The sequence below is a fragment of the Anopheles darlingi genome, chromosome 2 (assembly GCF_943734745.1).
Source record: "Anopheles darlingi chromosome 2, idAnoDarlMG_H_01, whole genome shotgun sequence".
Taxonomy (NCBI): domain Eukaryota; kingdom Metazoa; phylum Arthropoda; class Insecta; order Diptera; family Culicidae; genus Anopheles; species Anopheles darlingi.
Window position 1 is genome coordinate 48,432,477 of NC_064874.1, and position 13,023 is coordinate 48,445,499.

The 13,023-nt window shown below is 49.9% G+C and overlaps 1 protein-coding gene across 5 annotated transcripts; it reads right to left on the bottom strand.

Annotated features, from left to right (window-relative positions):
* Nucleotides 1–6,066: 6,066 nt before the first annotated feature.
* Nucleotides 6,067–12,308, bottom strand: LOC125951871 (sodium-coupled monocarboxylate transporter 1). 5 transcript variants are annotated; one of them, XM_049680976.1, is made up of 4 exons: nt 11,566–12,308; nt 8,022–8,688; nt 7,201–7,958; nt 6,067–7,118 (listed from the first exon to the last, which is right to left on the bottom strand). In XM_049680976.1, the coding sequence occupies exons 1-4, from the start codon at nt 11,569–11,571 to the stop codon at nt 6,543–6,545; spliced, it is 2,007 nt and encodes a 668-aa protein (XP_049536933.1). In that variant the 5' UTR covers nt 11,572–12,308; the 3' UTR covers nt 6,067–6,542. The 5 variants fall into 5 exon arrangements, with proteins under 5 accessions (XP_049536933.1, XP_049536932.1, XP_049536936.1 ...); XM_049680975.1 differs by lacking the exon at nt 11,566–12,308 and adding an exon at nt 9,313–10,278; XM_049680979.1 differs by lacking the exon at nt 11,566–12,308 and adding an exon at nt 10,160–10,227.
* Nucleotides 12,309–13,023: the final 715 nt, after the last annotated feature.

Below are 13,023 nucleotides of genomic sequence, written 5' to 3' on the forward strand. Positions count from 1 at the left end.
CGATCGGTCCGGAGCGGTCTAGTCTAGGTGCCGGTTGTTCGGCACGATCATCGGATCATCGGGATCCGCGAAACCGAGTCTGCGTATAGGCACGGGCACGGTGAATCTCGAGAGCGTCTGCAGCGAACTCGAATCTAGATTAAGTAATGAGTGCGCTAAAATTAGCAACCCCCGACAGACCGATCCGAACTCGACCGATCAACCGGAGGGATGACCACCGTACGGAACAACAGAAACACACACGCACAGTTTGGTTAGGGATTGTTTTCGTTTCGTTCGTAGCGAAGGGATCCACAAACAATGTGCCAATGTCGTTCGATCGTTCCAGCCAGTACCAGCTAGCACCTTACGATCGGGGTTAAGTCCAACGAATGGATTCCGATGTGAACCCGGACCTTCACGATCCTAGGCAATCCGGCATCACCTTCGACCTTCGGCGTTGGCATGATTCATATTTAATTAATTTCGGTACCACCGATGAGCGAATGCACACTGGCGCAATCCTGCTGCAATGCCGTACCTTGCCGTGCCACGTGAAAATCACTTCATGGAATGTGCTAATTTATGGTGTGTTTATTGCTTCATCCGTGGCCTGTCACTTCGCCGGCAAGCATTCCACGCTTTTGCACCCCTTTTGGGGTAGAGCGTCCGGCAGCAGAAGGTGAAACGATGGTCACAAAAATGCCACCTACCGATGGAGGCGCCTAGCACGCCACGAATTTTAACGAAGTGCGCGATCCCAGGAACGATGATGCGGCCTACAGGAACGCTCAAAATGCGATGATGTATGACAGTGTTGTGTGTGAACGGACGGACGGCTCGACGTAAGAGGAGTAACAGCTCTTGGGCACGGTGATGTGGTCTAATTACCATGCGAACCTTGAGCGGTTTGCCTGGCGTACAATTATGTTGCTCATAATTTGTTGGATTCACTGGGAGGGATCTCCCCGTACCGACGAGCGTTCGACCGTTCGGTCTTACTCAACGGCCCGTTAACGAATTCCCAATAACGAGGTCATCAACAACGTTGTACCATCGACGATACAAAGAACATTTTCGTATTCTTGGAATGTAGAAAGGAGTATCGTGTTAGTTAGTTCAATTGATACATTTTGTAAACTGTTTATCTCATCTCAGGAGTCAACGCCTATTATATTACTAGTAGTCAAGTAAATCGGGAAAATAGATACACTTCTTGTACTTTAATTTTATTGATTTACGTATAGATAGGAAAGAGTCTTGCAGGAAATAGTTTTTGTCCAAAACTAAAGTCGAGTAGCTCTGCCTAAATCATAAAATGGTTGTTCTTCTCCTCCTATCAACAGTCACTGAGCTTTTATTAACTTCACCAACAACCACAAATTAGTTTCACATCAGATAATCACTCGATCTTCCTTCTTATTTCCTTTATTTCCCTGTTTTATGTTGGATTCTTCTTTCTTATTTTGTATGATGAATTTTTATGAATCTCATTGTGCCTCGAAAAAACGATTGCCTATCATATAATCATCAAAACACATCGCATACATCCCAATATTGGAATCCATATGGCACGGTCATGCGACCACATTTTATGCAATCCTGCGAAATATCGCAAGCAGCTTGTCGAAGAGCTTGTCGATCACCCATCCTGCCCAAAAACCCCAAGTGCCCCGTGCTCATTAGCTACCTCTAACGCTTGACCGCGATGCTTGCGAAAGGGTAAAAATAATAATTCCCCGTGGAGCTCAGAGGCAAACAGGCGCTGGATAATGGACGGAACCGAGAGGAAGCGAAGAGAGAGAGAGAGAGGTGTACAAGTGCCTCAGCGGTTCTGTGTCATGGCCTTGGAATGCGATGAGTAAGGTGAGTGAAGTGAAATGTCTTGGTGCCGCTGTGAGAGTACTTCCTCCATTCCGGTCACCAACAAACAACGTCCGCGGACCTTACCTCCCAGGTATCACCTGTTCGACCTCCGCAATGGCGTTCGGAGGATGCCGAGTACATACCGAGCCGTACCGCCGCCCGGAGGCGAGTTGAACGAAGAAGGTCATTAGCTAACTGTTTTCTGTCAATTTGCCAGAATGTGCACCGAGCGTCCGAGAAAGAGAGAGAGAGAGAGCGAAAGGGGGAGAGAGGACTAGTGTTTGGTGATTGGTTGCCAGCCACCTTCCCACTTGCCACTTGACGAGCAAGTTGGCATCGGGGCATCGAGTTTCCCCCGGACGACGCACTATCCCAACCGAAGGGTTCAGGTCCTTGACCATTCGCACCAATTTCGTGCTCGCTCGAGCGAGAGTTTTGGTGCCTTGTCCTGTGCAGGTGTGTATGTGTGTCTGTGGCTGCGTGTCTGTGTGCACGCAAACCGCAAAACCCGCCGCTTCAAACGCTTAACGAGAGCTCGAGAACTTCGAGAAAAACACGACAAAATGTGACGTGCTCCTGTCGCTCGCTCTCCGGCTCACCTTGGTACGCGATACTCCTCACCACCGAAACCACCACCACCACTGGCGGTGGGGATGTGTGAAAATGATGTATTTATTAATAAACGGACGATTCATCAAGGCAAGGTGGTGTCTTGACGGTCGGAAAATAGATGCCCCCGGTAAGTCGTGTGACAGTGACCACGCGTATGTTTCGTCGATATTTTGGATTGCACTCATCCCGTGCCGTTGCGCTTTATGTAAACAATTCGTAAACCAGTCGCGCAGCACGGCGCATCCTCACAAGTGTCTCTTTGATCGCTGTGATCTTAAACCCATTTCAACTGCAGTAAGTGCCCATCTGTAATAGCCGTACTGGCTGGATGGCTGGCTGGCTGGCTGCCGTGACCCTTTTGGTGCTACTAACCTTAACTCAGCTTTGTTGTTGTTCCTGCAAATGAAACTGAAAATACTCATAAATCGCGGTAAAAGGTGCGTCAACCTTGGTTGCTGCTTGGACCATGGTTCGCAGGTTAAATGATCATCACTTTCAGCCGCTGTCATCATTGCGGCCACTAAAATGATCACATATCTTCTGCCGATAGGTTTGTTGCTCTTTCGTCCACTCTAATGGATCACGTCCGCTCATCTGCTTTCGACTTTCGGCTCTTAAACAGATCAAACGATTTGTTTTTCGCTTGCTTTTTAGGTTTGCAAACCCCTTTTCCGTTGTCAACGTTATTTATTTGAATAAAACTAGAAGCGAAACTCGAAACTAAAATTAAAAGAGTTCATTTTACCATTTGTGTCCAAGTGCTTTTAGTGATGTTTTTGAATACTCTTTTCATAGACTCCATTCCAAATGTATCCACAATTTTATTTTTCATGAATGTTTCTGAGTCTGATCCACTATTCGCCACAGTTCTGTATCGTTCAATATGTTCTGATTGAGGGCCGTATTCATGTGTACAGGTGAGATTTCGATAGGGGCTAATGATGCTTTAGCGACTGCGGTAACATCCCCGAATGAATAATTATTCATCGTTTCATAAATTTTTTGCGTTATATGAAGACGAGTTATCGTACTTCAACATAGTTTGGTGCTATGTCGGTCGACGCAATGCATAATTGAAATTGATGTTTTATTGCTACACATGAATCATATAAATAGATTGAATGGGATTCTAGTTGGGTGTGGTTGAACCACACCGATATCTTCATACGAAACAGAAACAAATGCCAAACAACTGAAACAAGGATTCGCGAACTATAGCATGTTGAAGCCATTCAAAACTAAATTATATTTATTCAAAATTTACATCCATACATACGGTTGTACTTGTTCCAACTTACCGTAGTTTATGTGTTACCTTACTGTACAATATTTCAACGTGAAGACGTGAAAAATCCGCATCATTGTTAAGAGACCATTTGGCAGTACGACGTTCAGGAACAATTTCCAAATGTCTGCAAAACAAAACTGAATAACAATTAGCAACTGGGGAAAAAAAACCATTTCCCCAATCCAAAATCAACCGGTGAGGCCAAGCGGAAGTGTGGCGGATTCACCTGGCGCCACACAAGCAAAAACCAAAACATCGTTCACCATAAAACGCTCGTTTCTCCACCGATCAATCGTAACACAAACCCGGCCCGGAATGACCAGCGACCGCGATAGCGATCGAAGAAGAAGACGAGCAACGCCGCTCCAAACATCCGAAACCTTCTCGATCTTCGTATTGAATTCAACGCAACACGCGACGTGAAAGTCAAGGCAGTCAAGGCTTTACGTTTGGCCCCTGCTTCTCCGCACCGTTGCTTGCTTTTCCAGCTGCCCACGCAAGATTGCTGGCGCTGGCCACTGACGCACTGCCGTGTACAGACCGGGACCAGCAGACCCGAGAGGTTTCGATGAAAGTCCCGGGGACGACGATGAGGGACACAGAAATAGAAGACAACATTTCAGATTTAACTTTCTCGCGTACCGCTGGGCCGGGGCCAGTGCAATCAATCAGTGAACGAGCGAATTTTGGGTTGGCCTTCGTTTCGTTGGTTCGTTTTCATCCGTAAACTCCGCCCGGGCGTGTCCGGATGGAAGCTACTGACGCGAAATGGAGGGTCGACTCGCGCAAAGGACACGCATGTCCATGTCAGCCACTGTACCACTTGTTGCGTCCTCGTCGTCGTCGTTGTCGTCGTCGTTGTCGCTGTCATAATGGCTGTTATTCTAGCTCGATTTGACCAACATCACGAGCCGTTCAAAGACCGTTTGCGCCGAGATTCATCAGATTTGCTTGCTTGCAGGGTTCTAGTACAACGGAAGCGAACCAGCCAGCCGCATCAACAAGCAGACAGGAAAGGCAAACAAACAATCACTTTCAACCCATTTTATCCTTCGGTTGAGTGAAAGCTGTATGCGGGCCCTCCCCACCAGGTACACGGTATGGGCGAGGAAAACAAATAGAAAACGAGAAAATGCCGCACGGCCGTAATCTGTGGCAGCGGCATAATGAGAGGGTTGACATTTTCGTACAAATCGAGATAAAGCACAGTGCCGGTCGGAGATACATTTTAGCGGACCGTCCCAACCGACCAACCGACCGATCCACAACCCGATTCTTGACTTGGCATCCCAAAGCGAACGCTTTTCGCGCCATTTACTAGCCAGCCGAGTTGACATTACGTTGTAATTTTTGTGGATATCTATCAGCTGCCATGGTACGCTGTGCATCATTGAAATCCTCTGTCGACCTGATCCACGGTCAGAGTCACGGGCCTTGATGGATTCGAGGCATGACGAGGCGTTGACGAGGTCGAAACAGTGTATAGAAAGTACAGTGCAAACTAATTTGTTGCAAACCGTAAGTAAGTAAGGCACGAAGGGGCACAAGAAAAAGCAAAAAAAAAAAAAGGAAAACTAGAATCAGGAAGCAACACGGTAATGGATGCCTACGGTTGAATCCAAAGGCACACTTGAGCCTATCGTGCGCTAGGAAAGCGAAACCGTTGGCGTTGGCACTCGCTGGTACGACGGATAAGCATGGCTATGATTCTATTTGTCGTTAAACAAGCCACTTCCAACCCCATCCTAAGGCTCTTCTTATTTGTTCCCTCTCTCCCTTGACCTAGTTTGACAGACGGACAAACCAACGAAGAGACCTACGAACTACTTTAACCACATCATTACGAAGGATTCCTTTCAATTTTATTCATGACCGTGAGAATTCGTGGAACGGCATCCTGGACGATTCCGCCATAAAGCCGTGATGATGATACTTCATTATGCTGCTAAAGCATTTCCCGGAATCATATTGAGCACTTCAGGGCACTGAGTGGTGATGGTGTGGGTCGTTCTCGTTTGCTTACCTTGCCCCGAGGGGAGGGAGGAATTCATCTCGCTTCGGTCCCTTGCAGCGCCTACAACCTCGACATTCGTTTCGTAATGAAAAGGGGTTGTTTTCAAATGTTACTATTTACCTTATCCCTTCCTGGTACATACCATTCTGCCTCGTGCCTGGTGGGGTCTTTCTCTCCCTATCTCTCTCTCTCTCAGCTCACGGTGTTGCGCATTCCGAAACGAGGCCAAAGAGTATTGCACTCATGGGAGCAACCTAAAGTGAACAATCCTTATTCATTAGCAGTATGATTAAGGCGACTTTGTGTCTTTTCTTTTACAAATTTCAATTCGCTTTATTCCTAGAAGATACGAAAAGAGACGAAGGAAAGGATTCCTTAACACTTAACAGTACAGTACAGTTAGATTCCAGTAGAAGTTCCCGTTCCCAGCTAAGCCCTAGGCACACGTGTGCACACTTCCTTACTTTGTAGCTACCTATTTACAATTATTGCTGTCCCGTGCGAACATCTGAAATGCCCCGAGGGCACGCGAGCAGCCCAGTCTGTCGGTGCCAGAGCCACCCGGAGACTACGAAATACTATATGCGGTGAATGACGCGAACCAAGCGCTGCTGCCGGCGAATCGGAAGCGCTGACCTGCAACACTTTACGATGTTACTTTACTTCCCTTGTGACCCCGTCTTATGCGGTAGGTTCTCTGAGTTTATCACAGTCTTGTTGATTGTTATGCTTTGAACGGCTAGCGAGGAGTGGCGCGAAAGGAAGAAGGAGAAGGACAGCCGATCAGTGCGCCGATTCCAAGTCACGCTTCCGGTACACTCCCTCCAGACTATCCGGCGTTGGTTTCGTCACCGGTGGTGTCACCACCGGGTCTATGCTAACGACCGTAACGCCCGACTGCTCCGAAACCGTATCGAAGCCATGGTTGTCACGCTCCAGCTCCTCGATCGGTATCTTCTTCGACCGATCGTCACCGGCGGTCTTCGGTTGTTTCTCTTCCTTCGGCCGGATATCGGGGTTGGTGATGTACCGGCGCTCCTTACCGGGGAACAGTCTACTGCAATAGTACGCCACCGGGTGTAGCAGCTTGCGATCGTACGCATCGTCATCGTGTGAGGTCAGTACACTGACGAGGGCACCGATGGCCACCGTTAGGAAGGTACCGATCAAACTGTAGTACATGTAGGACACGGAATAAAGACTCTGTGGGAAGCCGAGCCCTGGGGTCGTGTCCGATGGTATCGCGCTTGTGGTCTCCAGGTACGGAAATTCGGACTCCACCTCGAGCGGTGTGTTGGCCAATAGCCAGGATTTGGTTGGCTTCGTGATACCGGACGAGAACGTATCATTGGTGCAACCCTGTAAGCAAACAAAAGCAGGAAAATGTCAGTATTAGGATCACTGATCAGGGGCTGTGTAAGGATCCTCCGATCAAACTTACCTCGATGGTGGTAGGAAGCAGGACGACCTCCTTCGAGACGGTCAAGCTCCCGAACGTAATCCACAGTGTGATAACATGGGACAACAGCATACCGCAGGCGGCACCCTTCCAGTTGGCGATTGGCACAAGCATCGCGAGTAGAAACACGCCCAACAGTGGTCCCGAGGTGGCCGACGTCATTAGCATACTACTCTCGATCACACCGGACAGCAGACCGACCGAGAAGCCCACACTCATCACTATCACGCCATAGATGGAACCGATAAATTTGATCACGTTCAGCTGCTGCTTGTCACCGATTCCCTTGAACCGGGGCAGATGCGAAAGAAAGTCCTCCCAGGTAACCGTCGCCAGTGAGTTCAGGTTTGATACGTTCAAACTGAGCGCTCCGTTGAACAGGGAGGCCATGAAGATACCCAGTACGCCCGGCAAGTACGCAAACTTATCCTCCACGAAGAAGGGCAGGATTTCGTCCATTTTGTTGATGTAACCCGCCTTCATCGGATCACAGACGGCATACACCGAGTACACGCCCATACCGACGATCCACGCCAGGCAGAACAGTACGATCACGACGGGAATGTTGCTCATCAGCGTACGGCGCACCTCCTTGAACGTGCCCATGCTCAGGTAGCGCTGAACAAAGTTCTGCTGGCAACCGAAGATACTCAGTGACATAAACAGCTGTCCGAGCCAGGCCGACGTAGTGTCCACGCGCACCGTAAAGTCTCCGGTGAAGTTAAGGAAGTCAAGACGATCTGTGAAGAAAAGGAGGAACTAGTTAACACAACTGGCAATAGGGCACACTTCGTGCTACCTACCATTGTTGGCCGGGATGGTGAAAATCTTCTCGAAGCCTCCCACACTGACCATCGACTGGATGATGATACCGAGCGAGATCAGAATCATGGTGACGCCCTGTATGACATCCGCCGTTATCGCTGCCTTCAGTCCACCGAGCAGATTGAACACGATGCTGATCGCCGAGATGCCGATCAGTGACGCCCAGTACGGAATACCGATGACAGTATTCAAGGCGACGGTCGGTGTGTACACGGTCACACCCAGATTTAGCAGCGATCGTACAATGTACGTACCGGATGCAAGGCACCTGACGAGCCGGCTGTTGAAGCGCAAATCCAGATACTGGTAGACGGAGGTGACGCCCAGGTTGAAGTACACCGGAATGAAGACGAAGCACACGACCGGATAAGCGGTCACCATACCGTACAGCGTTTCCCACATGGCCGACCCACGGTAGAACAGCTCACTCGGGTAACCCAGAAACGACCGTACACCGAGTGTGCCACGTGCGATCGAAAGCATCATAGCACCCATCGATATCGTTCCCAGACCGAACACGTAGTCGGCCTTGGTTTTCTCCTTTTTGCCGAAAAACCGGCCCCACAGCGGGACCAGTGTGGAGAAGATGATAAACACGATGAACACCGCATAGTCCCAGATCAGGTCCATAAAGCTTCTGGCCATCTGCAAATAGAAAGACACAGTGGGATCATTAATTCTGAGCATTCTGACGATCGAGTTCTGGAGAGCTACACGATGGAACTGGCGATGGAACTAGTGTAAGGTCTTCACCGGTTGGTCACTGATAAGATGATGATAAGACACCTGATTCCGCCCTTCTTCTACGCTCCAACCAATCGCGACGCAGCGCGATAAGAGACGCGGACGACCACGACGACGCGCCGTAGTAGAGCCAAATGCTAGACACGACCGCCCCACTGAATGCACGTTTGCTTGGAGAACCGTTTACGCGCCATCCACGGAGGAGGTTCGTGTCTTCCACTTGGTGGTTTGGTTTGACCTGGTGACTTGGTGAGCATGTGTTTGTGATCGCACATCGGGGTCAGGATGAGTGAAATGCCATCAGGATGAATGGCCCTAAAGCTGGCTTAACACGGAGAGCGCCTTCACGGACCAGAACCATGGTACAGGCCAACCAGGGCCACCACGAGATCGGTTAGCACGGTCTCGATAATGATGCCCTGGATGAAACCATTTAAGACCAGCTAACGAGCCCATTAGCGAGTGCGATACATGTGTACGAACCGATGACGACGGGACAAGATCACACGGCACGGTACCACTTACATAGCGCGTTCCCATTGTTGCCACCGTGCGCGCCGTCAGCCCACAATTACACAATCCTCAATAGGATCTCAATAGGTAGTCCTCGGTGACGTATCGCGTACGTGACCTAGCGCGCGGCGTATCCGCGTGATGCGTGGTGACGTCGTAAGTCCGATTCGCAGATTCGCACACCGACACAATGCGACAAAAGAGAGGCCAAAACCGAATCGAGTCTACCACTAGGGTACCAGGGATCTCCCTTAACTTCCAACGAAACTGCACTCGTACTCGATAAACCGCGTAGGGCTGCTACTGCTGCCTGCTCAAACGCGACTGCAAGGTTCGACTGGCACGATTCGCGATCGATCTGCGATCTGCTAATGTGCACCGGTACCGCCCATACTGATCCCTTGTTGAATGCTGTTTATAGTAGAATGTCAGTGACAGATCGGGGAAGAAAAACCCGATGCCGACCATTGGTAGTGGTGGCCCCCAAAAACAAATCACCGGGAAAACGGGAAGTCCGTCCGTCGATTCGTGTGGCTCACGTGGTCTATATATGTGTGTGTATGAGAGTAGAACTGTTTCTTCCGAAAATAACTCCCGCTTAGATTGTATCGAGCCCCGTGGTGATGCCGAAGGTCAGAGTCCGGAAGAGCCTCGTGCACCGGACCGGATGTGGTGCGACTGTTGATGAATCCGTTGGCACGCTACACCGGACAGTGTAGCGTCACTTGGCAATCGGCTTCTAGATATCTTCTAATGAGTTTTTCGTCGGTGTGAGACCCCCACAGTGTCGATAGTAGTCTGACCGACGGTTGAGCCATTGCACAGGATAGCCACAAATGGCTTCTCATTTCCCGTTTACCGTGATCGTGAAAAGCGACCAAACACCAAACAGCCATCCCAGCCAACACCCAGCGAATGACACCAGCGAATGGCCACGAACACGGGAAACGGGTGCGATTGTGACTTTATCGTGCCGCAACTTGTACCCCCCCCCCCCCCCCCCCTTATACCACCTCCCGGTGTGGTGGCCGGTAATGAGCCTTGTTCGTGTTTGCTATTCATTTTTTACTCCATTTTCTCTGCCTCAACGTCATCTTCCACTGTAAGTGTCCCCGATAGTGGAAGGGGGTGGCACACAACTTGTCACTTGCCTTGTTTTTCCACCCCCGAGATAATGGCCGCTACTATGTACCTATCTGGTGGAACCGCGTCATACAGTCGCAGTTTTCTCTATCTCTCTCTCAATCCCGCCGAGTCGTTCTGTTTGCCAAATGTGGCCGGTTAGCTGAGTAAACAGAGTGCAGGTGTTGGTGCACCCGGAGTGATGACTAAGATGCAGGAAAGCGCCATCCACTTGACCGTACAAAGTAGTATCTACCACCACGTAAAAAGAACGGAACGTGCTATGATTCTTTGAATTACAAATAAAGGTTGATTCGCCAATTAGCTGCTAGCGTTCAGTTTGGTTTAGTGGAGTACTGCCACCATATTGAGTCGAATTGTGTGCTACTAAATTAAACCTCGGCGTACGTCAATGCAGCACTACTACTTCAGTAGGTCCACTTGCAGTTGAATATTGCATGAGACTCCTCTCCAATCGTGTGCGAATGGTGCTCGTACTCTGATTCCCCGATTCCTAACACTCAGACTGCCGTCACTTAAATTCCTGCTACTCGTCTAGTTCCATTCCAGATCTCTGTTGCTACCAGCACCAGCATCTCTTTCGATCCACCTTCCACCTGCCCAGCACAATTAATTTCAATCTCAAATCGCTGACATAAGGTGTTATAGAACGCGTTGGATCATCATCATGATTATCGCGTCGAGGAGAGCCTCTGACCAGGTCAATCTCAATGAATGCGAATAGTCTAGGGCGAATGCGATGCATGCTGACGTTGATGTTCCACGCACCGATAGCAGTTCACATATGCGTTTTGCGTAACAATGGGACCGGCTGGCTGGCCGGCCGGCCATCGCTCGTATGTGGTAGTTTTGAGAAGATTCGCGTATTAAAAAAAAGCAATTTTCACTGCAACCTGCACTTTGCCACACTAATTGATGCATCCACACGTCACGTCACTCAACGTTCGGCCACACAGCCAAGCCTCTGCCTCTTGTTCACGATGTAGTTTGTGGAAAACTAAATGTCAACAAGCAACCAAATCACTCACACACACACACACACACGCGCACAGGTGGGAAAACCGCGAACACTTGGGCTGGTGGTTAGTGTTGTAGCGCGGTAAACAATCGACGGATATTTACCATCATTTTGATTGCAATCCAGGTCTCGCCGGTGGCGAATGGTTGTGGTAAAGGGTACAGGCGCTGGCGTCAAGCGGTTGTTATCAACTCTGGAAACCTGCCACAGTGGGTAGGGGGTGGTTGCACGCGCACACGTGATGTGTGCAGACACCCGAAAAACAAACCGATTGTTTTCCCTGGGGTGGTTTCTTTTCTACTAGTAGCACTACCTCCCTTCGAGAATCGATTCGGAAGGCTAAGCAGCGCTCTGCGTCTTTGTCGTCGTCGTCACCTACTAGCAGTCACTTCGTCACTAAACAGCTGACCGAGTACCGAGCTGCGCACTCGCGGGAGGCCACGCTATCAGTGGTCGGCACTAACGGTGACAACGACCGTAAGGAACCGTAACGACCTGACAGAAAAGAACCGGCCAAGCGCCACCACAGCCGACAACGACCTGTGCGGTTACAAGGCAGCCGATGCAACGCGCGGCTCACCGAGACACGATCTGATCGCGAGCCCCCTTCCGAGATCATTCGAGGCCACCATTGATCGACAGTCGACCGCTACCACCATTACACGGATTGATAGTACCGTCTCTCTCGCGCCCTTCTCTTTCTCTCTCTCTCTCTATCGCTCTCTCTCTTTCTATCTCTAGTGATGCTAATTAATATGACCGAGAAGCACCTGGCACTGTCACTAGGTGATGCTGCATGACAACACCTGCGCGCCGATCTCCTTCGCGTCGATCTGAAGCGATTGCAAGTCCGAAGTGGTTGACGAGCGGTGCACTGTTCAACGCGAGTTCTTTGCGTTCTTACTACTGTACCCACGCGGTACCACGCGACTAATCGCGTGCGCCACCCTCATCCCCTCTCTGTCTGTTGATTAATGTCGCGGTAGTGCACAGCGCAGCGCTTTACGCAATATCGGTTCACTTCGCCGAGAAAAACGCGGGCAACGAACGTGCCCGGCACGCACCGAGCGGTAAACGTGCTCGGAATCGGTTTGCTATACTGTGGCCAAACGCGATAAGCCACTCGACAACAATAAGTCAAACCACCGGTTGGAAGGTTCGTTAGGAGAAAGACGTTTAACGTGAAATGCTTCGTTACTAGGTCGGAACTCGGAAAAAGCATTTGTAAGGTTAAGGTGAAGGGACACACTACATCGTTCGGAGGGAGGGGGCCCAATGTATGCGGTAGGAACCCATTGCTAAGGCCCCCAATGACCCTGTGCCCAGCACGAACACATGTACTACCGTATGATCGCAGATGATCGACGGAGATTGTCGAGAGGGTGCCACTTTAAGTCACATTAGCGGTAAGACTCATCAGGGCATTGTTGCACGTCACTCGACTGAGTGCTAACTTCGTGCAACATCACGCTCTGACCCTTTGAGCCGGACTAAGATGCCGGCGCACGATCGAGGTAGATCCCCGGATCCACGGATATCCGACGATATTTTCAACATACCTT